Source organism: Mastomys coucha, unplaced genomic scaffold, assembly GCF_008632895.1.
Source record: "Mastomys coucha isolate ucsf_1 unplaced genomic scaffold, UCSF_Mcou_1 pScaffold20, whole genome shotgun sequence".
Classification (NCBI taxonomy): Eukaryota; Metazoa; Chordata; class Mammalia; order Rodentia; family Muridae; genus Mastomys; species Mastomys coucha.
In genome coordinates, this window is record NW_022196903.1 from 11492777 (window position 1) to 11519495 (window position 26719).

The window sequence follows — 26719 nt, forward strand, 5'->3', positions numbered from 1 at the left end:
CACCACCACCACCACCACCACCACCACCACTACTACCACAAATCCTACCACCCACACCACAATCACCCAACTATCATCATCTCCACCAATACCACCACAACCATCACACTGCTAGTCCTTAGCAGGTGCTACTCATGAGTTCATTTTTTGTTTAGTGTTCTTATGTCCCTGAGGACAATGACATTCTATCAAATTTGTCATCTTGAATATGAACGATTCAGGAAACACTTGCTATAATTTGTACTACTGATACTTTAGCCACTCTCAACTCAGATATTGATTTAACTTTACATGTAAAATGTACTAAAATGTGTGAGGCAGCAAGATGGCTCAAGACCTAAAGGTGGTTTGTAGTGACCTGAGTTTAACCCGCAGAACCCACATGCTAAAAGGAAAGAACTATCCCAAAAAGTTGTCCTCTGACCTCCATTCACACTGTGCCAAAAAAAAAAAAGAGCCTTTACTCAAATGCATATTGTATATTATATTCAATAAATAAAAAAATAAAAATGTAGTGATTCATAGAGATGTATCTAACACCTGAAGTGCCATTGCCTCTTGATTTCTGTGTTAAACTTCTATGAAATAATAATTCCTCTGATATAAATTTACAATCTTCCTAGAATGTAAAATGACCCTTCAAACAGATTTCTTGGACTAGCGCTGTAGTTGAGACCAAGTTATGGATCAAGTCTGGCAGAGTTTGGAATACTTAGTGCATTAGCTGTGTACAATGCTGGCAACAGAATAAAGAATGGGGTGGAGGGCATGGGGCGTGGGGGGGAGAAATGCAAGGCCAGGCTATCTGCCTGTGACCTACAGTAACCTCTTTCTCCATTGGACCAGGTGGGTTCCAGGACTTGAATATGGGTCAAGGAAGCCCCCAAGGAGTCCCTTGGTGGGTGTAGGAGGGCAGGGGTTTTTTTCTTTCTTTCTTTCTAATATTCTTCTGAATTTGTTGAGGAGAAAGATGATAATGAAGACCATTGTTCATTTCCCCAAAGTCAGCTCTGCATGGAAAATCTAACTCTTCTCTAGCTTTCTTTTTAAAAACCTCCTGACCTAGCTCACTTTCCTCTCCATTAGGAAAATGTTGCCTCTGTTTTCTAGCCATGGCCCAGAGCCCTTGGGACTGCCATGTGCCAGAGGCTCTGTGTAGGCTGTGACCTCCAGGCCTGTTTCTCAGGCAGGTGGTCAGTCAACGGCTGGGGGCCAGGAGTGCTGTGCAGCCCCTGTCTTGAGTCAGGCATTTGCCTGGAGCTGAGCTACTGTGCAGAATTCATAAATATGCCTCACCCACCCGCACTACATACACTTGAAAAGCAGAACTCCCTGGAAGATGCTTGTGTCAGGCCCTACCAGCTGGATTTCTTTTGCAAAAGATAGACATTCAGCCATTGTAGCTGCAACTCAGGATAAGTCAAACATACTTTTCCATTCTCTATTAAGAAACAACAAATGCAGGGATGCAATGTCTGGCTTCAAGTGATGCAATATCTGACATCAGGAATGCACCCCCATGTCAGACCCCACCCTTGTGTAGTGTGCACCACTACTCAGCAGATAGACGGGCGGGCAAGTAGCTCTGGGAACTCTTTACCCTGACGGTAAAACTGATCTCAGAGCTGTGTTCTCAAACACTATGGGGGTATCCCTCTGCAAGATCCGATCCAGCGTTCCTTGCCAAGGGCTAATGTACCTTTTTGCTTCTCAGCATCTCGTTTACATGCTAGTTACCCAGAAAGAAATGTATGTTCGAGCACTTTAAGTCATAGGAAACTTTATTACAGATTAGTCAAGATAAGAGGCATACACATCTTTCTTCACTCAAAAATGGGTTGTTGTGGGCAATTCTGAGAATTCTCTGCTCTCTGCTCGTTCCTGTATTCCACTTCCTGTGTCGGGTATCGTTGTTCCAAGAAATTAAGAGTACCTGTCATACCACATCTTATGAGGAAGAAATGAAAAGAGGAAGAAGACTTGTCTGTCATAGACCTGAGTGCATCATTCAAATTGCGTCTCTCTCCATTTCCCCCACGCCCTCCCCCCAGATGGGGTTCTCTCTATAGCCCTGGCTGTCCTGGAACTCACTCTGTAGACCAAATTGGCCTTGAACTCAGAAATCCACCTGCCTCTGCCTCCCAAGTGCTGGGATTAAAAGCATGCGCCACACTTGTTCATCTCTTTGCTCTAGCAAACTGTCTCTCTAATGTCAAAATTTCCTAGTCAATTTGGCAACATACTGATCAGATAAATCAATCTGGGATACTTTCATTATAAACTGGCTGTTCTCCCCCGAACAGAACCTTCAGTTTCATTTTCAACAGAGCTCCTAAGATCGGTCACAGACAGTTTTCCCTGTGGCTAAGGTCTATTTACGGTTTGGGTTGTTACCTTAGGCATGGGGTGTGGCTGCAGCACAGGCTTACCAGTAGTGACTTTGGCTTGGGACTGTGACAGCAATAATTCCTAAGTGTATGTTTTTCTTTTATTTGCTGATGCTTTTAAAGTCAAAAGTCCTCCTAACGATCTCTTTTGATGTGTTCTTCTAAGCTCTTTCCTGCTGTCCTGTTTCTTTGTTTTTCCTAAAGTTACAGTAGTTGTCAGTCTTGTACTGAGAGTCCTCTCAGTACACTGAATTGCACAATTCTTGCTTGGCCCAGTTTAGGCTAGGCATCCTTCCCAGAACCCAGTTGGCTTCTTAAAGGTTAAACAGTTTTGGTAAAAACTGCAAATCATGACTAAATAAAACCCATAAAAACTGAAAACCTCAAGGACCCAGGGAAAAGGGTTTTTTTTTTTTTGACAGTGAAGTACATACAGGCAGAGACATGTGTCTTTTTTAAACTTTTGTTTCTCTACTCTTCTTCCCAAATTTGGTTTCTTTATTTTGGATTTTTTGTTTAGTTTTGTTTTTTCTTTTCTTTCCTTCCTTTCTTTTTCCTTCCTTTCATTCTTTTCTTTCTTTTTCTTTTCTTTTTGTTTAGATAGAGCCTCCCTGTATAGCCTAGCCTGGCCTCAAATTCACGATGGTCCTTCCTTGGCATTATAACGGATGCTACCTCACCTTCGCTTTTTGCTGTTGATTTTGATTGTTAGTTTAAGGCATTATTCTCCTAAAGCCAGGGCTGCTTTGGAAATCCTGCCTCTAGCTCCCTAGTGTGGTACTTCCTGGCATGCTCTACCACATTGACATGACAATCCTTACAACCCATTTTTGCTTCACATTTCTTCACTACCTTAAAGTCTCCCCGTGTAGCCATGCTGGCCCAGCACTCATTGCCACCCACTTACCCCAGTCTCCTAAATACTAGGATTACAGGCAAGGATCCTGCTATCTATGCTTGGCCTAACTTTCTAGTTATAATGTTCAAGGGGACAAACGTTCTTTTCCTCTTTGTACTTGACAGATTGCTCACAAACAAATAGTTCTTCCTGTGGCATATTTTATGACTCATATATAAGGAATCTCTATGTGTAAGCAGTGTTCTAGTGTTTAGGAATACACAGCAAGATGAATACTGTTTAGAAATGTTCTTTCTCAGTTTTGAAATTAAAACATTCTACCTACCATAAAAATTAGAAATTAAGTTCTCAGTGAAATATTCTTGAAATTGGTCAGTGTGGGTAAAAGTGTTTAAAGATTCATTAAGTAGGGAGGAAATACTGCCAATTAAATAGTATGTTAGTTTTGAAACAGTTTCTCACTCTGTAGCATGGAGTGGCCTTTAACTCATAATCCTCCCTATGGTAAGTGGTGGGATTACAGGTCTTCAGCATGACATGGAACCTTCAACACTATTTTCTTAACGATAAAGTAGTTCTCTATAACTTTTCACATGTTTTACAAATCACGATGATAATATCCTGAAAAATCTCAAATGAACAAAAAAAATATCAAATGTAAACTGGGGTGAAGAGGTACAAGAAGAGTTCTCAGAAGATCCCACCCCAAGATGCTCTATAAACGAGGAACCTTGTAAGGCCATAGGCTTCACAGCCTTTACCACGTGTATAGTCTTCAGATTCAGTCTTTAGATTGCACAGTCAAAACACTCACATTCACTCACCATTTTTCTTTAGATGTTTTTGTAACCAAAAATTGAGACATTGTTGGAAATGTTTGGATACTCCCAAAAGTCAACACATTAGAGGAAGATGGAGAGATCTGAGTTCTTCACCACCCCCATCTCTTTTTAGTTTCTGCCTGAGCATTGTGTGGGAGTGGGTTTGGAATTTGAAAAAGGACAGGGATGTGTTGGAGGTCTTTAGCATCACAAACAGCTCTGTAGTTTATCTGCTGAATGTTCTGACCCCCTTCGCCCTCATGATACTCACTGTGTGGAGAAGGCCTTTGTGCTTCCACCTTTATTTGAGCCACCCTCCAAGTTCTCCACTGCAGACAAGCTGACATGTTCCAGGAGCTGAGAAACTGATGGGTGCCTAGTGATAGGTTTGTGGAAGTGAAACGTTACTGCTTGCTTTTCCTCAGCAGAAACACTTAGAACAGTGGTGATGGGATAGTCCTGTCAGGTCACACATGCTTACAGAATAGCAGCATGGTGGTGATGGGATAGTCCTGTCAGGTCACACATGCTTACAGAATAGCAGCAGCACGACAAAGCGAGGAATGCTTTTCTCTATTACAGCAGAGCAGCCACATCAACAGCCTTGGTTTCTGCCAGGAGATTCCCTTTATCCTTCGGCTTTCACATAATCTGCTGAAACTCTATTGAAGGTTGGTGGTGTTGCTCGGGGTAGACCACTTGCCCAGCAGCCATGAAGTTGTGGGTTTGATCCTCAGGACAGTACAACTCACATTGTACAATATGTAAAAAGTATCAATATTCTTGATCTTGACACATGTCTCAAGCCTTAATCGCAGGGTTCCGTGACATGTGATAAGAAATTGAGAAATAAGTATTTCCACCAGTTAGTCCTTTCATTTGTCATAATTTTTTTTAAAAAAGAATTTTGCAGCATGTGTAATAAATACATTAGGTGGCTGTTCGATTTTTTTTTCTTCCCATCAGTTTAGGAAATATGGTGAATGTTATTTAGGAAATCATGAAGAAATGGTAGAGATTGAGTGACTTTGCCACCATCAAGAAGTAGGAAAGCTACTCTTTCATTCCTGGTGTTTCCGATCCCTTTTGTGTGAAGTAGGTAAAATTAGTAATTATAGTTGGACCCAACTAGAGAGTCTCACTGTTGGTCTGTAAATGTTTATATGACAGAAAGAGAGAAGAGATAGAGGGGGCTGGGGGGAACTGAGAGGGGGAGGGGGAGGGAGAAGGAGAGGGAGAGAGATACTGAGTTGATTAGAAAAGACAACATGTAGAACATGGTTTAATGGACTCTAGTTTAAGTTCTGAATTAATGATTAATATGTCTAATATCTCCTATTTGCTCTTTCCAGTTTTGAAGCCTGTGGGTGGAACACATGAATAAACTTTCTATTCAGTAAATTCATTTGAGCACACTTGTTCCAGAGAGCAGTAGGTTGTAGGAACAATTGATAAGATACACAGAAAAGGGATACTTGGGATCAAGAGCCATGACACAGTGAGTCAGTGTGGTAATGCCTTGCACAGACACACATGATCACAGCTCATTTTCTAGTCCAGTTTTTCCATCGAGTGATGACTCATCGAGAATTGAACTTGAGCTTCTTGTTGTACATCTAGCTCACAATCAACCACAGGAGTGTAGTAGGGCTGAGTATCATTTGAGTTGTAACTTGGACCAGATTTCACCCAGTCTCTGGATAACCCATGTATTTCGTGTCTCTTCTTTCTCTCACTATGTGGTCCCCTCTGGCCTGGTAATGAAGACTGTTGTGTCCACTGTATCCTGGCGTGCTTGTTCTGTGAATTCCTGACCCTCTGCAACATCGTCTTGGGACAAGCTTCGTGCGGCATCTGCACCTCCGAAGCCTGCTGCTGTTGCTGTGGCGATGAGATGGGCGATGACTGTAGCTGCCCCTGTGACATGGACTGTGGCATCATGGATGCCTGTTGTGAATCCTCAGACTGTTTAGAGATCTGCATGGAATGCTGTGGCATCTGTTTTCCTTCATAAAGATTTATCTCTTGTTTGTACTAAAACTGGAGACGACATTACAATCTTTCTTGTAGGGGAAAGAAAAGCCCCTGGTAAGGCTCCCGTGAAGCAGCTCAGTATTTGCACTGTCTAACTCATTCCTTTTACATAATCTCTGAAATTCTTCCTCTTTCACCAGATGTGTGTGGTTTAATATGTGAAGTTTTAACTGCCTGACTGGCTTTCGAAGCATCTTCGTAGATGATAATAATTGGAAGACATTTTGACACACACAGCCTACAATGTTAAATGTCTTCTTTCTCTCAACATGTCTGTTTTCCCTAACCATTCTGAGCAGCTCTTTGCTCTAAATGCAATATTGCTCAGTATGTCTTTAAACCAGTTCACTTTGATATTTATCTATTAGAGGTCAATAGCAAACTTTTTTTTTTATTCTAAGCAAGCGCAAACATTGGGCAGAGGCGTAAACAGTTGTGGGACTCTCCATGTTGGTCTCCTCTGGGCTCTCCACCTCTCTTGTTCTGCCAGAGTGCACTGAGGAAGATCATGTTGCTCTCTCACCCAGAGCAGCAGGAAGCATAATGGAGGAGAACAGGAGGAGAGCCGTAAAGAATGAACCAGGTCGCAAGGCATGCTGACTTCAGGACTGTAAAGGCAAGAGGCCGGAGGAACACACAGAAGTGAATGATGGATTACTGAAGGAGGATGTGTGAGGCGTTGTGGAGGCACTAGGATGAGCTATTTAAATTTAGAAGAAAGTTTAAGGTGGACAGCCTGGGCTGTCTACGCTCTGAACAAGAGAAAAGGATTTGCCTTGATTGTACATTGCAGCAACACAGCTTTCTTAGAACTATAAAATCTAAACTAATGCAAATATGCACTTTTCTACACATAATTTAAGTGTTATAAATTTTAATGAAAACATAATACCTTGTTAACATAACTATATTTTACCAAAAAAAAAATGTAGAACACTTTTTAACAACGTTCATTTAAATGAGTTTTTTTTTTAAGATTAAAAATTCCCAGTATTCATTGGGGTTTTTCCAAAGCTGGCTTATATTTGGAAAGATTCAGTTCTTTAGCATGCAGGGGTTGGGGTGGGGGTCTATTTATTTTCACTGGCTTGTAGTTCTAGCCTTATTGTATTTCATAAATATGTAAGTTTTGGATCCACTACAGGAGGACCTCAGATGTCCACCATCATCACCAGATATCAGGATTCCAACTGTGTGTGAAATTATGCCAAGAGGCAGATTATAAAGATACTAAGGTCGGAAGAAGTGAGGCTGCGATGAGACTAATTCTAAAGTGATGGAGTCAGCTCATGTGGAAGGGAGGGAGAGTTCAGGTTCATACACATCCTCCCCTGATTTTTTGTTTTTTTGTTTGTTTGTTCGTTCACTTGTTTTTCTCTCCAGATTTAAAATTTGGTTAAATTGACTAATTCCTTATAGGCTCTTGAGACTTGTTAGTGGTTCTTCCTAGTTCTGGATGAATATTAGATTATTAGAAATAGTGCTTTTGGGGGAAGAATTTAGCCAGACTAGACCTTTAGGAGACCTGAACATTTTTTTTACATGAAGAATGGCAATATCACCAGTGTCTTTCCTTTGAAAATTAGCCTAGCTTATAATTAAATTATTATTTTAAATATTCTTTGAAAAAAAATCAAGTGCATCTCCTTTCTAGTGCAATTTACATGTGCATATACTTTAAATATGATGCTAATATACAGCTGCCTTCTTCTTCATTTTTTAAACAGAAGCTTTGATTCAAATATAATGGCAACTTTAATATTTCCATATACCCGATGTTAGCTTGTGCTTATATCATAGGATGAAGAAGAGCCATCTGTTTATGGATAAGCCTCCTAATGATTGTTAAAATATTTGCCTCGTTATCCTGTAAAACTGTTTAACCAAGAGGCTTGTCTGATGCTTGAATATATCTTGCTATGATTTGCAATGAAAATGTTAGTGCATTAAAAATGTTTTTCTGTAATAGAGAGCATTAGTGAATACCAGAATTTAATTTCCATACTTGTACGTGTAGGACTTTTCTTCAGCTCTCTACTCCAGGCAAGCCATTCCTTAAGGCATCTTGTATAATTCAAAAGAAAAATAGGCAAATGTGAAAACAGTTTTAGCATATTTTAGAATTTTGGTATATAAAGTGTTTTGTTGAATCTTATGGCCGTCAAAGCTAATTGCTATAGTTTACACCTAGACATTCCGACTCTTTTTAAATGTGGCATATTTTCAAACTGGATCCTGGATATTTTAAAATTAAAAAGGAATATGACTACTTATTGTGCTTTAAGATTCTTTTGTATCTAATTTACATATTAGTTGCTTTATATTTAAATAATTCCAACAATATTTTAAAACCCAAAGATTTTTATTACCCTTTTATATGTTTTCCTGAAAAATTTCCTAGTCTCTCTTTCCATGTCTCTGTCTACAGCACAAGACTCATGCCTGCTAATGAACTGAGAAATATATGGAAATCATTTATCTGCAAGCCATTGCTGCCCTATGATACCAAAATGCAGTGCTCTCTTAAATATTCACAGCATGTAAAAATGCAAGCTTTTCTTCTTACTCTTTCTTCCTTCTTTACCTCTGCCCTCCCTCTTCGGTCCTTACCATCTCCCTTCCTTTTTTCCTTCCACCTCTTCTGTCCTTCCCTCTTCACATACTTCACTCCCTGTAACAGTATTCATAGATGGCTTGCACCTCACTCTATAATCGCAGGGTAACACCAAACTCACCTCAGTTGCCCTGCTCAGCCACCCCAAAGCAGGAATTAGTCATGAGCAACGCACTAGTCTTTGGGTCGATTGGTTTCATTCATTTACTTCAAGGAATTCACTTCAGTTTATGAAGCTACAAAAACTGTTTTGTACATGCTGACACTGAGTAGCAAAGTATTCCAAGTCATAAAGTTGGGTGTCGCATTTAGTAAACTTTACATCCAACTCCATTTTCAGAACTCTTTCTACCTGAGACAGCAATGGCAAATACAATAGTTTAACTATTCATGAGAAGTGTTTTGGTTTTCGTTGTTTTGTTTGTTTGTTTTTCTGTTTTTGTTGTTGTTTTTGGTTTTGTTTTTAAAAATAACTTTACTCTCTGGCTTCACAGTGACTTTCTATAACAATTTCCCTCATCTGAGATGCTGATGTCTGAACAGATCAAAGAGTAGCCAAGGCAGCCTTGTCTAATAACTTGCTGTTATCTGTCCATAAAATCTCCATCCTCTAGACTCTGAAATTCTATCCATTTCACATCACTACCTAACAAGGCCAAGGCTCCATCCAAACAATGGCTTGCCTTCTACAATGCCACTCCTTACTGCTTATGTTTTTCTATCCTAATCAATCATTTACTAATAATGATATTTAGTAATAGTAGCATTACTATTGAGATTATTTTTAGCTTAACAGTATTCAAAACTTTCCTCCCTTTCAATTACTTGTGATTTGTAGGTCCATAGGACTAAGGTTTTATCAAATATTATTTTCCTTCTTATGCTAACGCAGTAACATACCAATTTTTTTGAAATAATGGGTAATATATTGCTAGGATTTCCTCTGCATCTCCTTGCGTTTTTAACCTTGTACTTGTTATTGCTGGGCAGTCCTTGCAGTGTTCATCTCTATGAGCATTTTTTATGTGCCTGACTTGATAGTAGGTATCCCAAGGAAATGGCATAATGTTCAGGAAGTTCCAACCAGAGGAGGAAGATTGACATCTCCAGAGAAGAACTGATAACTCTACCACTGAGGCCTCCATCATTGCTTAACTCTTTAAGGTTATTATTAAAGGTTTGGTTTTAAATAGAAAAAAGTTATGGAAACAGAATGACATTGTGATAAAGCCCTAATATGAAAGTTGCTTTAATAGAAATGGTCACTGATTACTAAATTGACCCTGTATCTTCCCATTGCAAAATTTCCAGTGAACAATGGCTGTACCTTTTACTTTAAGAATCCGGGACTTGTCGCAAACTATAGAAATGATCCCTGAAGTGGGAGAGGGCGGGGTGGCAGGCATGGGGAAGTGGGAGGCAACAGGGGTTTGTTTTTGTTGTTTTTGTTTGTTTCTTTGTTTTTTGGAGGGGAAACTGGGAATGGAGAAATTTACATGTAAATAAAGAAAATATCTTAAAAAAATATGTCTAATATTTAAAAAACAGGGCACAATAATGAAAATAGTTATTTCTAAATTTATTTTACTCCTATTCCAAAATTTACCCCCTTTTTGGCAGATTATAATAATTGAAGATATGTTTGTCTTCTTTATAAGAACATGTTAAACACAATAAAATGTTTTATTATGACACTAAAAAAAAAAAAAGAATCTGGGACTTGGCTGGAGGGGCACCTCCTGCTTTTGCAGATTACCTACATCCCAAGGGATCTGAGTTTGGTTACCAGCACTCACATCCAGGGACTTACAACCACCTTTAACTCCAGTTCCGAGGGATCCAACAGCCTCTGCTAGCCTCCTGGGATATGCACAAGTTCATCTAAATTCATAGCCCCTCTGGTACACAGAAATAGATAGATAGATAGATAGATAGATAGATAGATAGATAGATAGATAGAGATAGATAAATCTTTTTAAAAATAAAGGACTATGCCTCGAAGTACTACCCATAAGATTGGTTTTAACGGTAACAGTAGCTAACCTGGACGTGAAACTCAAAGCCATGAGCAGACCTTAGCTATAGACCAGAATCCTTCAGCGACCTGTACCCTGCTGTCCTTACCATACTGAGACAGAGCATGTTTTCCACTAAAGCCATATCTAAAGCTCAGAATTCTCAAGCAAGCAGTCACAGCAGCTCACATTTCTAGTCCTCTTGCTTATTTATGCAGTATTTATATCTGTTTGTGTTTCCATCAAATAGCATCCCCTTAGCCTATTCGATGAACACAAACCAAGAATCATTTACCTGGTTGTGAGGTGACTGTGAAGTAATCATTTTAGGAAACTGAATCCTTTGACACATTAGCCACCTGGAGTTAAAGATACATCTGTTTAAGACAACACAGAGCCCTACACTTAGGCATTTCTCTCCAATCACCCCCCCCTTTTTGTGAAATTTAGTTGAGAAAGTAATTATTCTTTTCCTTTTTTTTAATAGCAAAAAGCAAATTCAAACACAGAAATTCTAAGTTTAACTTGAAAAAAACTGAAACGGTTCTTAAGTTCTGTCTGATGCATAAAGGGGTAGAAGCAAAGGAATTCCATTCCAAAGCCAAGAAAGAGGGGTGGACAAAAGCTTCCGAGCCACTTGACATAGTTCATAGCCTTTTCCAAAGGAATAAAAGTCTGTTGAGCAGGGAACCAAAAGATCTCATTATAGGATGAAGCCAAGCCATATTAAAGCTTGTGCACTAGTAACTATGTCTAAAAACAGCCTGCTGTTTTATATTGAACCAATCCATTTCTTAACTTGGTAGGTTGCAGTGTAAAGATGTACAGAGCCTGTCTGCTGGATGCAATGCCAATTACAGATGTGGCTGAGTTGTGTCGAACACCTACAAACAGGACTGAAAGCAGTCTTAGAGTGAAACAAAAGAGGTTTTGAAATGTCACCTCCAACACCCGGAAAGCACAGTTCATCATGTGTCTGACTGTTAAGAGTTTTAAAATCTCCTTTATTATATAATTTAATGTGGCCGTCATGTGATCCCTCAATCAGAGTGCACAGTTCTTTCAAGGACATGAATAGTGCCGGAGAGATACAGAGAATATCTTAGAAGTAGCACTTTCAGGTGACAAGTCATCTCTGATCAGCTCTGCGGAAAGTGTGTTTTATCGGCATCAAGGTAAGGGACATGTGAAATGCCCCAGAATACTCATTACCTTAGATTTTTGTTATATCATCAGAAAGAATAATTGGGCATATTGACACAATTACATTTTAGTAAATGGTTATGCTAGTTTAACTATATAATACACATTCTGGTAAAAGTACATTAACTTGCAATCCAAAAGCAATTTAGCTGCTGGGGACATTATTTCTGTTTTTTATCTAATTATTCACAAATTAATGAATAAAATTAAATTCCAATCACTGAAGAAAAGGAAGCAATGTGGAGAAAGACACACAGATGACTTAAAGCAAAGATACTCCTTGCATTTCTTTTTATTCAGACTTGGTGCTTAAAAAAGAACAAATCCATCATCTTGGAATTTGACTTGTAGCTTGACATTCAAAATAATCTGAGTAGAATTTCAGTGAGGTAAGCACAAAACTAGTTCAAGTTGTGTCACTCCCAATTACTGTACTCAGGTGGTGTACCCATTAAAATTCCCACTTGTGGGTTCCGCTCACTATGCAAATGGGGTCATTACCTGGAGAATTTAATTGGTTATGACATTTGGAGTAGGACGTTTCCTTTCAAAATAAACCCACTTACACATATTTTCACTAAAAATTTGATTGCTATATAGACTTCAGATTATTTTGCTTTATAAATATTTACTGAAGCTCGACTCTCCTTATTTATTCATTACAAATAATTCAAGCTGGGCCTAAATTACTTTGATGTAGCTTTATTTATTGGTCTGCAAGGTGAATTGGAAAGAATCATTATACGTGAGTATCTTTCAACACAGATATGTTCACTGTGTGAATATATCATTCTCTCATAGTAATTCAATCTGTTTAATTTGAAAGGCTCATTACTTTTCTCCATGTGACACTTGAAAAGATTGTACAGTTGAATATTAACTTGTCCTCTTCGGTAAATTTGTAAACACACAAACACATACCCACAATATTGCTGAAGCCACATGCCTGTTGTACTTATCGGATCTTTATATTTACTGATAGAACAGAATGAGGACATTAAGTTGTTTGCCACAGTCAGCCTCAGAGACACATCCATTCATTATAAGGTATAAGACTCCTGAATACAGAGTAGATAAACAAGGAATTGCTGTAAAAGGCTCAGGGCTCTGTATACACCAAGGGGTTTTCATTGATTCAAGAGATTCTTCCCAGGGAAACCTCACTATCTAACAAGAATATTGATAATAATGCCTGAATTTACATCAAACCTTGGAATCACACTGTACTTTACTGAATGGAATACTGAACTGAGCATCCTGGAATTTAGATCCTGGACTGTGATCCTGGAGTGAAATGGAAGTTGGGACAGAATTTCTGTGTTTATGAGATAATCTTAGGAAAGTACTAACAATTTCTCTATGAAGTCTAAATTTATATTATTAAACCAAGTTGTACATCTGCCAAAGACTAGCACCAGTTTATATAGATATAAAGAAAATAAGTTTACTTTATTGGAAGAAGAGGATTCTAAAACCATAGGGGGCAGAAAAACAAACTTCAAGGCTATAAAAGGGTGAATACTTCAAATTCAGAACTGGACTATTGGGCAGGATTTTTAACATCTGTAACGATGGGAAATTTCCCATAGAATATCAAATATGGATCCAAGTCTCTAACACTCATTTTCTATGATATTTCTAATTGTGCCCGGAGGATAAGAAGGAGTTGGCGCATCCAATAAATATAATCATTTACATGCATGGAGTTCCCTTTGAAGTTAATAGAACCTATGGAAAGAGAAGTTATGCATGGGAGAAATGAAGTTCAACGGGAATCTTGTTCTTTCTTTTTAACATGCAGTGGTATTGCCAACACATTTGGATTTCCTCACCGCTTATCTTTCCTTTGTGTGTGATGTTTCAGTTGGAGTTGAGTGAAGTGCTCCATGTGTTAAGGGAAGATAGTCCAAAAGACAGGATGTGATGATTGGCAAGCACATACCCAGGGACCAGCTTTGGGAGATAGCATCCAGAAGTGATAGGGCCTGACATTTGTAGAGCTTGTTAAGCTTTTCAAAAGCAAACCAAATCCATTTTCTTATTTGATCTTCTCAGTGCTACAGTTCTTCTTGGATATACTTTTTTTTAACCTCCATTTTATAGATGAAAAACTGGGACATATTACTGGATTTTGTTTCCCAGAGTGATGCTTGCTTCACTGATGAAACAAGGAAACCAAATTTGTACTCTTGGATCATTTCTTTACATCAGCCCATGTCTTATGAAATCCTGCACATTGTTTAGTAGAACAAACAGATTTGATCGCCGCTGTTCTGCTTCAAGATTGAATGAAGACATGAAGGCTTATAGGTCATGGTTCTTGTCTCCCATCTTTCCTACTTTGAATGGCTAAACTGCCTTAGATTCTAAACAACATATACGATCATTGGTATTTATACTACATAACTGTCATCTCGTGCAGTAACTCTAAACTGAGGCATCCTGTTATAGATTACTGACTCGTGCTTATTGTCGATTCTTTCTCTCCTAGTCAAGTGTCTGATGTCTTTATGATTATGTTGTTCACCCTTTGTTTTGCCCTTCTATATCTTAGGGTTAGGGTTTGCTTAGGTTAGGGTTAGGGTTTGCTTTCTGGTGGGCATCTGTTGATGGTTGACACTGGTAGAAACCAAAAAATAGGAATAGAGAGATTGTGATTAACTCCCATTCTGGATGTGGGCTCCTTTCTGATAGGCTGTGGTTTGAACTCCATATACAAGATTTCTAGCTAGGGATTCCTTTCCTTGGACTTCTAAGACTTCATTCTTCATCTCTAGTCTTTGGAAGTAACCATTTCTGACTGGTTGCTTTCTAACACCTCAATCCCTTTGTTTATGTTCTTACAACTGATGTTCTTCTGCAAACAGTCTCTTATAAAATTCCCTTCCCTTATGCCTCTGAGTGAACCATCTATTTCCTGCCCGTTTCCTGACTAATGAGGTTATCTGTTTGTTTGTGTGCAAAAGCATGTTTCTGAATCCAATCATGTTGTTATGTATTTCTAAATTTATTTACAAACATCAATACTCAGAATCCCTTGGATGTTTGTGTATCTTTATTATAGACAGCTATGAAATATTGTAGTGCAAAGTGCAACATGGGACACTCTAGATAGCTCCTCTAGAGTCTTCTTTTAATGATCATCCACTGGCTTTTGATACTATTTCAACTTGGTTAGAGGAAGCAAAAAGGAGAACATCATTACTCGGAATGGTCCAGCTTATATCTGGGTTTACAAAAAATGTTGTAGGATCCATAAGTGTAATGGAATTTTACTTTTCTCCACACATTGAAATGATTCTACACTGGTACACATAAACAGATTTATAGCAGAAATCCTAGTCTGGAAATTAATCTTTCAGAAGTTACCTATTGAAGTTATTTAAATAGCCTTACCAATGGTAATAAAATAACCTAATATGTGTTTGCCATCAGTGATGATATCCCTCGTGAACTAAAATATGCCTAGTACCAGTTCACCCCTGGGCAAGAATATTGTATCAGTTGTATTGCCATCTCAGTTATTCGCAAAGTTTGTTAAGGAACATATATTGATCATCTTTATAAGACACCGAGAAGCAAAAAATAACATGATAGCACCAAGAGACAAGTGATTATCTGAGTCATTGGATACCAAGCTTAGCCTACTTGGCATATTTTATGCCAATAAGAGACTCTGTTTCAAAAACACTGTGGATCATGCCTGAAAAACAATACCAGAGGTTATCTTCTGGTCTGTACACACAGATGTACACACACAACCCTGCAATGTTATTTGTCAAGTTATGGATTTAGAGAGAAAAGAAGAGCGTTAATATAGAGATGGGAAGAATGTCCACAGAGTAGAGAGGTGAGAGTGATAGGATCCCTCTGATTACCAAGATGTTTTGCCAAGGAGAAATATCTCAACTGGGATCTGGAGAAAGTTCACAATCATTAGTATATTCAGAAAACATGATAATGGTCGGGATAGAGAAGGAATAGTAGTGAGAAGCAGGACTGAGCCACAGTAGGCGATACTGTGAATGCCTTTTGGAAATATTTGGATTCCTTCCTACAAGGCATCTGTATGAAGCTTGTGAGAATTCTAAGGGAGGACAAATGATAACAAATCCTTATTTTCCTGCATTTTATCAAGGAAGTAATATGGATAGTGGATTGAAGGCAGCGATGAAGCACAACTTAGAAAAACTTCATTGATTTACTTATCCAAATGATGGTTAAAACAGGGATCAAGACTGCAGAGACATGCAGGACAGCGTCAATAAAAACCCTTTGAAAGGTGTAATCATTCAAAGCATGTCCTAGGTGAATGGATTTGTTAAGTATTTTTAAGTCTGGTATTCTCAAATGAACTATATGGTTGGGAAATAAAACCAAGTTCATAAAAGTTTGAAAGAACATTATTTTCCTGAAGACATGAATGCTATGCTTCCCTCAACATGTTGGATTTGAAGATGCTTAAAAGCAGCCTTACCACTGGAAGGAACCTTTGCCAAATTCCTGAGTTTGGATGGTAACAATGGCTGTACATGTAGTGGCTTGGGGTTGATCTTAGGAAACAAATTGGAATAAAGTGTTCCAATTCTCTAGTTGGCTACTGTTCCCTGTAAGGAAAAGTCCACAGGTGGGCTGAGTTTAGGGACAGGATGACTGTTGACTGAGATGTGGAGAGATAGGGTGAAGGGGAAACATCTAAAAGGAAGAAAAGCAACAAGGTGAAACAGAGATATCCAGAGGGCTGGCAGAAAAAGATCTAAACTGTGCTGTTGGCGTACATGGTGGAAAGCTTAGAAAGGTACAAAATCAGTCATGGACTTAGCAGCTTATAAGAGGGATGTGTGATAACAGCAAAGGTCGTTACTGGATTAATTCACACCCCTCTAGATTGACCTTTTAAAACTAAGTTAGCAAATCACCAACCATTCATTTACTGGTGATTAATCAATTGACTAAGTAAATAATTCTGTAACTAAGGCAATGAGTAGTTCCATTTCCAGGCATCAGCCTTAGGTCCTCTTTGACTCAAATCATTACTTGGCCTCCAGCCCCAATAAAATTACTGAGTAAAGTTTCCAACATTGTATTCTTGCCAATCTTTGTCTTCTTGCATCACCTGATTCAAGTTCTGAATTGGAGATGTTTTCAATTTCGTGTTGGTCTAAGAGGGTATTTACTGCCCAGGAGAAATTACCTAACTGACTTCGAGTTCCAGGCATCATATGTTATTTTTCCCGAGTTCTAATAAAATGCCCCAAAACCTGTTTTAACTATTTAACTTTCACACTAAATTATAAAAAAGACATTGAATTGCTGTGGGATTTTTTTAAAATAATTAACTTTAAATGTAAATATTTAAATATTTTTGAATAATTAACTTCAAATGTAAATATTTAAATTTGAGTTGGTAATATCAATGGAATTTCAAGGAAGTCCTGGAGAACACAGTTAATAAAGGCAAAAGAAAGCCAATTGGTTTTTTTGTTGTTGTTGTTGGTGGTTTTTTTGTTTTGTTTTTGTTTTTGTTTTTTCTTTTGGACAGGGAGTGGAGTCAGGAGTCATTTCTAAGAGAGGTAGAGAGTAGAAGGGATTCAGAAGGCAGATTCCCTGGCAGAAACTCGATTTATCTCTGGAAAGTGGGTCATCAAATAGGAACTGACAGGTTATTTGTTCATGCAAATACATATTTTGAAATAATTATTGATAGTATCAGAAGAAAGGCAGTAAGAACTGCTGCTGTCGGAAGGCTGTAACAAGGACAGCTAATGTGTTTTGATCCTATGAGTCCTTTTGTTTTGAAAGAGCATACTGTAGACTAGAAGTCATATGCTGAGCCTTTGAACTTATTAGGAAGGCAAAAGGGTGCTGATCCTTTGGATGATATCTTCTTTTAGGTGCTTGGAGGTAAAGTAAGGCAGATTGTGTTGAAGTATATAAATGGTGTCCATATTGAGGTTATTGCAAAAACTATTCACTTTTAAGAGTTCATTGCTTACTGTTGGCATTTTAATAATTTCTTCTCTAAAGAAGAGCATTCATCTGGGACAGATGACTTTTTCCATAGAGAGCAAAGCTAATATTTAATAAGAGAAAACATTTCACTTTTATGCTTTCTTAAATTTCAGCAGGCATATGATTTTGAAAAGTATCAAAATGCCTGAATATCTTTGAAATGAAAAGTTACGGTTTCTTTTACTCCCAGTATTCATTTAAAAAAAAAATCCCATTGTTTGTAAGTTGGCAAGCTATCTGCAAAAACTTTTTCTAAATGAAAAAGCATGGTGGGATAATGCATGTGTAATTGCGTTCCAGGTTTGCATTAATAAAGTATTAATACTTGTAAGTCCTACAACTAGAGGTAGTACCGTGGCTGTCATATATTACAGTGCATGCAATTTGATTGTTACAGAGTAGACATCTGCCAGAAACATTTCAGTTTAGCATGATGAATTTACCTTACCCTGTCAAGAATCACATTACAATGCCAAAGTGTTGCTTTGAATATATGTTGAAAAACAGAAATAAATTTGTTGAGGTAGGGTTTCAAATCCCCTCAGGATCATGTCATTACTGGTATTGTGGCTAGGCACATGCGAGCTCAAGTTACTCTGCGGGGGATTTATCAACACTGAATGTCACTCATTGAATCAGGACAGCTAAAGAAAAGATACTGTGTACTGGGGGTGATAAACAAGAGTTTATCAGCATTGGACCAAGGATTCTGGCACTCAGCTGACATAAAAGCATGAGGATATTTGAGCATAATCTCTTTCCAGCCACTCGTGCATTCACAAGGGAAGGTTGCTTATCAGCACGTCCTTTTTGTTGCTAGCAGTAACTTTGTATGAAAGATTTATCACTGCCATATTTACCTCAAAATCCGAATGAAAGTCTTTACTCACCACTAGAAGGAAAATTCACACATGGGTCATAACATAACATGTGAGACAAGCAACAGGTAGAGTGTGGCAAACTCACTGTAGCATCCCTTGGAAATGCCAGGAAATTGTCCTGCAATCTCTTGAAAGGCCTGTGAATTCTATTAAGAATTTGCTGCACATATTTTCCGGTGGAGACATGGCCACATGATAGGCTTCATATCCATAGCAACTTTGAAAGTCTAAGATGAAGAATAAAGACTACTGCTTAATAATACCATAGGGCACAGCCACAGAGGCAAGATTGTGAGCCAGGTTCACAGTCTAACTACCATAAAAATTAGCTGCCGCTTTCATTTGAGAAACATGGCAGATAAAAGCAGTTTCAATATGCCACCATTACATTAATGTAGATATCATACAGATATATTAAAATTTTCCCTCTCAACACCAGGCACTAAGAAAGTAGTAAAAGTATTATGTTTGCATGCAATGATTTGATGTGTAGTCTGGGAAATATATGAAATGTTATATTTTTAAAGGAGTTGCCTTATGAAAAAGTCATATTTGAGGGAGTGTGGAATCAATTCTCAGGAATAGTTTATGGTCGAGGAATTCCTATAAGGTAACGGGAGGAACTAGTATGTGTGTGATCACACATATTTTTATATTTATATATAAATGAGAAATTAATATCTTATACTAAATTTCATCAAGAGCAAAGAATGAAAAGCATACCCTCCAAGCTGATATTTGCAATGTGCCATTATTATTCAAGTTCTTCAAAAGTTACACTTATAACATTTTCTAACATGCATTTAAATCTTCTTTTCACTTCACTAAACAAAAATTCCACCCCTCTCGATTGAGCTATGTATGTGCACACATATATATGTATACCTTTCTTTCATTGTTACCACCTACATTACCCAGGACCCTCCCTGCATGATAGATATGAAGGAAGTTTGCCTGCATTTCTGTAGAAATATGTGAGTTTAATATTGCTGTGAGAAATCTCATTCTTTCTTCCCAAGAGATGAGATCTGTGTTAAAATAGCTCACTTATACAGAGAACATGGGCAGATAGAGAACAGATTAAAACTGATCATACTGTGCTCTGCAAATGCTGTCAAAGGCCATTGGTAGTATATTGGATAAGACAGAAATCCACAGAAGCTCAGATTGTAGCACAATAGACTAGCAAGTATTGTGAGCTTGCAGCAAGGGTAAACTGTGCTCAGAAGGAAAAATAGACTTTTATCAGAGTTAAGACATCTCCCTTTCCTTAGGAATTCAGAAATTTGGGACAGCATAACAGTCTTTTATCTCTCCAATGTGTCCACTTTATTAAAACAAGAGGGGATTCCAAATTGTCTCCATTTGCCTACTATTGCCAGGCAAAAGCAATTAGCAGTATAAATCAGAACCGTTCCCTCTAAAGTTGCTTGAGTGATGAAGCATGTCAGTTTTCTTATTTGTGAAAGGTTCTGAATCTTTTTGGCAGCTTAATACTACTACACATTGAGTTCTGGCTTTCCAATCAGGTAAAATATGAGAAACTAAAAATCCTGATGCTCAGCGCCTTTCTTGTGTAACAAACCTAGAGCATCAAGATTCTTCAAGGGGAATGGCAGTTCATAAAACTTTCCTGAGAGAGAGTGACATGTAAATCACCTGAAATTCATGGGTACTTATTAGCTTCATGTGTTCAATAATTTTGAGAGAATAGTTTGAAATGGTGAACCAAATTAATTTTGAAAATGCAAAAGGCTAACCATGGTAATCCTTTGGAAAATGCAACCATGGTAGTCCTTTGAAAATGCAGCACTAGCCACTCATGGGCCATTTTCATTTTCCTCTGAGGGATATGTCTGACTCGGTCTCCTGTGTCTTCGCTCTTGCTTTGCATTCTGTTTACAGACATTTTTCTCTTTATGAATTCTGTCTTAAAGCTCCATTTTCACAGATTTCTTTTCTCCAAAATTACCTAATTATGATCTCCTCAGTCCAGCTCTGCCTCCTCTACACTTGTGTCTAACACCTACTCCATGGACATCCTCTGGATTCCTCAGTTTGACATGCATGTTTTAAGAGGTTGTATCCTTCAAGGCATTGGAAGATGAAAAAAAAAAACAGTTGGTTTGGCTCTGGAACTTAGAATATTATGAAGGAAATAAGAGCTTATTTTTTATTACATTTATTCATTTAATTTCATATGTATAATTTGCTTGCATATATATATATGACAAACATACACACATTTGTGTTCGTGGGTGCATGTATGTGAGCGTGCATGTGTGCAAGTGTGCCTGTGTATGTGCATCATGTGTGTGCTTGGTGCCCACAATAGTCAGAAGAGGACATCAGATTCTCTAACTAGAGCTATGGATGATAGTGAACTACCACTCAGTGGATCGTCTGCAGGATCAACAAGTCTTTTTAACCTCTGAGCCACCTCTTCAGCACACATAAAGAAATCTTTAAAAGATTTGGTGAGACTACTTGTAGGAACATTAAAACTGTTTAGAATTGTAAGAAGCTGAGTTGGTTAAAAGAAGAATCAGGATGGAAATATCATCTGAGTTAAAAATGATGATTAGAGTGGAAACAAGAGAGAAATAATGGTATTTACCAATCCATGATATGGCAGATCAGAGCTAAGACCAGAGAATGCTGAACATGCTCTGGCTGAGAGCAGCTGTACAAGAAGGCAGGATGGAAGGAGAGAGAGAAATCACAAGCTGGGTCTAAATAGCCCAGTGTTTGCTTTTGTTTTGAATTTTGTTGTTTTGCTGTTTTTAATGCCACATAATTCATATTTTATTCTAAGTATGATAACTTGGAGCAGGAAGTTAGGGAAGTGGGGTCATTTATGTAAAGAGTTTAGAAAACACTAGGAAGGAAGAAAAAATTAAGGAGAAAGTTCGAGCTGTAACTATAACAGGAGAAGGGTGTGTCTAGCACCAGAAGCTAATGAGGCTATGACAATAGATTAGGAAGAAGTGGATGTAGGGGAAGAAGAGACAATCCTTAGATAAGTTGAAGTCAAAGGGAAGGGACTTCAAAGAAACAGGAAGAGTCAAAAATGTAAGCAAGTTGATTTTTGCTATTTTTGCCTTGGTGATCAAGTTATGATAATGGCATCAGTCAAGATGAGGAACATCAGTAAAGATAGAATGTCCAGTGGGTAAAGTGTGTGCTCACAAGCAAGAGGCCCTATGTTGAAATTCCTGTCATCCATAAAAGAGCTAGATGCAGTGGTATGCTTCTATATCCTGGCACTTTTTCACTCAGAGCTCAGTGAGAAGCCAGCCTAGGCAACCAGTGAGCCCTTCATCCAATGAATGAACCTGTCTGGAAAGAACAATAGAAGGAGGCATCCAAAGTTGACCTCTGACTAGTACAGACACAAACCACTTGAAACACATGCATGAATGGCCACCTTAATATCACTTCAATATGCAGTATGGATTTTGGGTGGGGTGTGGGATAAGAGAGAGTCCAGCACTAAAAATTCAAATCTGAAATATCTGCGGATTATATTAGCATTGAATAATGCTGCTATCAAAGAAGAACACAAACCAAAAACATTTAGTTTGCATGAAGAAGATACTAAGAGATGAGTTGAGGAAGCAGGTATGAGACTTAAAGTTATGTTTTAAGTTTTAATTACTGTGCCTAAGACAACCACAAAACAAAAATGACTCTAACTTGTAACTCCTTTTTCCAAGGACAGGCACTTCCTGAAATGCCAAAGGCTATTGTTTATGGATGATAACAAGCCACATGTTGTTACTCCCCTAAACAAGTTTGTTTGACCCAGCTACACGGAATGTGCTTGATGTGATCACATATCATATCATATAGGGGCTAGGTGCATAGGCAGGAAATAAGTCAGGATCTATGCTTGCTCCCTGATTGGATGTAGGTGGGAGGTATTCAGGCAAGTACATAAGGATATGTGCTTTCCTCTGACTGGACCTGGTGGAAAATATGTACCATTATGAATTTGCTTTCATAAGCCCCTACAAAATGTAACTTGTCACCAGTTTCTGGGAATGATAGGATGATCCTGGCCAGAGTCTTTCATCCTGGCCAGCAGTTAATTACAGCTTGGTTCAAAACTTGCTCAAAATTGTGGTAGTTGACTCATTCTAGTCTGATGGGATTAACACAAGGAACAGGAGACAGAGTCACATAGTAGCATGAGTATAAAATAGGAAGTGGATAAATTAGCCAGTAAATGCCCAGTAAATGGAGATTTGTTAGAGAAGTAGAATGTAGCCAAGAAACAGCAGTGATATAGAACCTAAGATAAAAGGACCACAGACAGAAACAAAGACAGTTCCAATTAACAAATACACAGGGTATGCTGAAGAATTTGCTAAAATTGCATTACTTTTAAGAAAAATCAGAATGCAGTCATCAGTTAGATGTTCCCAAATATAGGCTTCCAAAGCAACTTTGCAAAGGAAGAGCTTAGACTGTGAGCCTTCTTCATTTATACTAAGAAATGTTCGATGTTCTATACTGTACTCCCAGACACTCATCAATCTCCAATGTACTAAGAGTGATGAGTCCTTTCACAAGGGAATCTTCCTTATCTTCTCTGGGTAAGTTTCCTTCCTGCCAGCAAGGACTATTAGTTTACTTATGTGAAAACCCATTCAGCAAAGAGATTAGACCAACTTACTCGTATTTAGTTCATTTGTATCTGTTTGGTGGGTGTTTTATCCAGAGGCTGAGTGGACCTTAAGTCAGCTGTAGGAATTTTATTCTCGTTCCCTATTAATTGCTTCCCCAACTTCTACCCAAATTGTCTGATCACATTTCTTTTCCAGTAGATTAGCAATTTTGTACATTTGTTTGGTGAATAATCTCCCACAACTTTCTTTAAACCTATATGTTGTATATGTTATGTGTACATATTGTATATGTTGTATATGTTATATGTACATATTGTATATGTTGTATATGTTGAATTCAAAATGGGTTTATATGTGTACAGTACACATGAGAGGTTCATTCATATAATTTTTACAAATTCGCCTCTATGTTTTTACAGTGTTAATGATGAAGGATATAAAAGTGCATTTTCAAGTTAAATGCTTGTCTGTTACAATATCATAAAAATTACAGAACACAGAAGCTTCTGGCTTGGGGACAGAAAGAGTTACTACTAACAACAGTAGGACCTTCTAGAATACGAGAATTTATATCAGTTCTTTGACCTCAGATTCCTGTGAAGAGACAAACAATTCCCGTATATGCTGACTGTTGAGTTTCCTACAGTTCCAGGAACCCTTTGTGTCTTACTTCTGTGCTGACAAGAGATAACTGATTTACTGGTGAATACATAAGAATAGCCTGTGCTCCAGAAAAAGATGCCTTCACAGTCCAGTGCTGCTCATTATACAAACAATCTTGTATGCCATGAAGTGTTAGAAAGTCAATGACTGGATAGGATTTGCTCTTGACTTCCTTCTGCTTCTCAAAGTATGTGACTTTGAGTCAATCATGGCCCCAAGTGACCCAGCACAGTAAGTTTCAGTGCATAACAGAAGCAGAGACTATAAAACAATCCAGAAATTTGTGTTAGGAACCATGGAGGTTCTGGTAAGTTTTCTACATTGGATGTAATCTTCTTTCTAAAATAAATGAAGTTTTGCTATCCTCACTTGCATCTGAAGAGTGAGGAACTACAGACCCTCATTCATTTTCAGTGTTGTAGACTCATTCCATTTTCTCCTGCAGAGTCACTTAGCTTGGTGGTATGGCTGCTGCGGCTGTTGCTGCTGCTGTTGTTGTTGTTTTGATTTAATGTGTTATTTTGCCATTTGGTTTGAAATTGTTTGAGACAAGGTCTTATTAGCTGGGACCTCACTATACAACCTAAGCTGGCCTTGGTCTCACAGGGCCTTCCTTCTTCAGCTTTGTAAACAACTTTCCTCATTTTCTCTTTTCTTTTTTTTCCCCGGGCACCAACATTTTCTTTCTATATATGGTTTTCCACATTGATATGCATTTGGAATAGAATAATTAGCTTAAAACAATAGACTTACAATATGCAAGAGTATCATAGTAACACCACAGTTAAATAAACCATGAAAATACACAGGGTATGGCTCAGCCTTGGGGCTTCAAAAGACAGCTACATTTTAGAATTCATTCTGAGATCTTCATTTCTGTTTAGAGAGTAGATTTATCGATTTTATGACACTATTGGTTATATATCCAACCTCAGAACTTGCTTTCATGCCCCAATAATTCAGCGAATTTAAAGTACATATTTTTGCCATATATCAAATATCATTGTCTGATATATAGGCCATAATCACACAAGTTCCAAATTTCCCTAGAGCAAGAGACAAGAGAGGTTGCAGGGAGGAGTTGGGGGATAGGCATGTTAGAGGTAGAAGGTATTGGCAGTTAGAAAGCTTAGTATAAAGTACATCAGCTCTTTCAATACCAAAAGTAAAATTTTATTTTTATTTGAGACAATCATAGCCACCTAAGGATCCAGTGTTTTTTTAAAAAGTAAGAAATAACACAATACAGCTAGAATACAATAAACACTTTTTAATCATTGACTACATTATAAGCATTTAAGAAAAATCATTTGTCTTCTTAAAAGTACAGTGACCAAAAAAATGACATATAGACTTTAATTTTCTACTGTTATTTATAAATGATGTAAAGCATAAATTTTTAAAAAAAAGGTTTCAAAGTTTGAATGGATTGTTAAGTACAATTAGTGAAGGACAATGCAATCAGACCTTGAAGGACTTTCTTTTGTAATACTGTGTGCTTTCCTCTCAGATTGTCACTTATTTATAATGTGTAGTGTGTGTGTGTGTGTGTGTGTGTGTGTGTGTGTGTGTGTGTGTGTATGAGACCAACAGAGCAAGGTAGGGCTAAATTAGAAAAATAGCAAAGATATGTTTTTCAACAAATCTTTACCCAGGGAAAAAAACAAGTATCTCTTCCTAGCCCCTTCTGGCGCTGTGTGCACAGTGGGAACATAACAACAGCACATCTTGGGAAGCTCAGATCAGTAGACAGGCTTTACTCAACCTGAGATTCTTGACAAAAGTTAACAAAGATATAAAATGTCGTAAGATCTACCAGTCAAGCTGCATTTTAAATTGAGCTCACATTAGCTTGTAATCATTGAAATGCAATTCTGTTCTAACAGATAACCCATTTTTCTAGAAGCTTGTATGTTTATGATTCCACTTTGGAGTTCTCAGAGCAGCAGTCCTAGAAACATTTTTCAAAATTTATTTGCTTTCAAATTATCAGTCTTTTGTGGGTGGGTATTAATTGGATCTCTTGTAAAATGACCACTTTCAACATATATATTGGTTTCGTTGACTTTTTTACCCTCCTCCACAAAATAATTTTGAGAATGGACAACATTTTAAACTATGTTTTAAAAAACTTTATTAGCAAAAGCCTTGCAAGTAAAATAAACATTATACAGAAAATTAACCGGACCCACAGTTTATGTATTTCAGTGACTTCTATGCAGTTAGAATAGCATTCTAAAGCAGGGGAGCTTCACACTGTTGCTCTACTTAAACTATCAAATATTTCTGTATACACTTACTTATTCATCACCAATAACTAAAACTCTTACAATAGAGATCCTCTAGGAAAACAGTTTATATCCTTTTTCACAACTTATGTCCATTACCCACATATACCCTAATATTTAGCCATTCTGTTATATGTTCTATATGCATTATATTGTACCCATTGAGTCTTTGTTCAGATATACTCATATATTATTCATCAGATTATGCATATAAGAGAGAATGTGGAGTATTTCTTTTCTGAGATTGTATGACCTCAATATTATACATTCTAAGTCTGCTTTTTTTTTTTTGAAAAATCATGCTGGTTTTT

The 26719-nt window shown here is 37.7% G+C and overlaps 1 protein-coding gene across 2 annotated transcripts in view; it reads left to right on the top strand.

Moving 5' to 3' along the window:
* Mdfic (MyoD family inhibitor domain containing) overlaps positions 1-26719 on the top strand; it is a 148845-nt gene that overhangs the window by 69215 nt on the left and 52911 nt on the right. The window contains exon 5 of one of the 2 annotated variants that reach the window (XM_031381209.1): positions 5834-8370. The exons of the other annotated variant lie outside the window; for it this stretch is intronic. Coding sequence (XP_031237069.1) covers positions 5834-6081 — 248 coding nt within the window. The 3' untranslated portion in view covers positions 6082-8370. Of the gene's footprint in view, positions 1-5833; positions 8371-26719 lie in introns of those variants that run through there. 2 annotated transcript variants of the gene reach the window in all.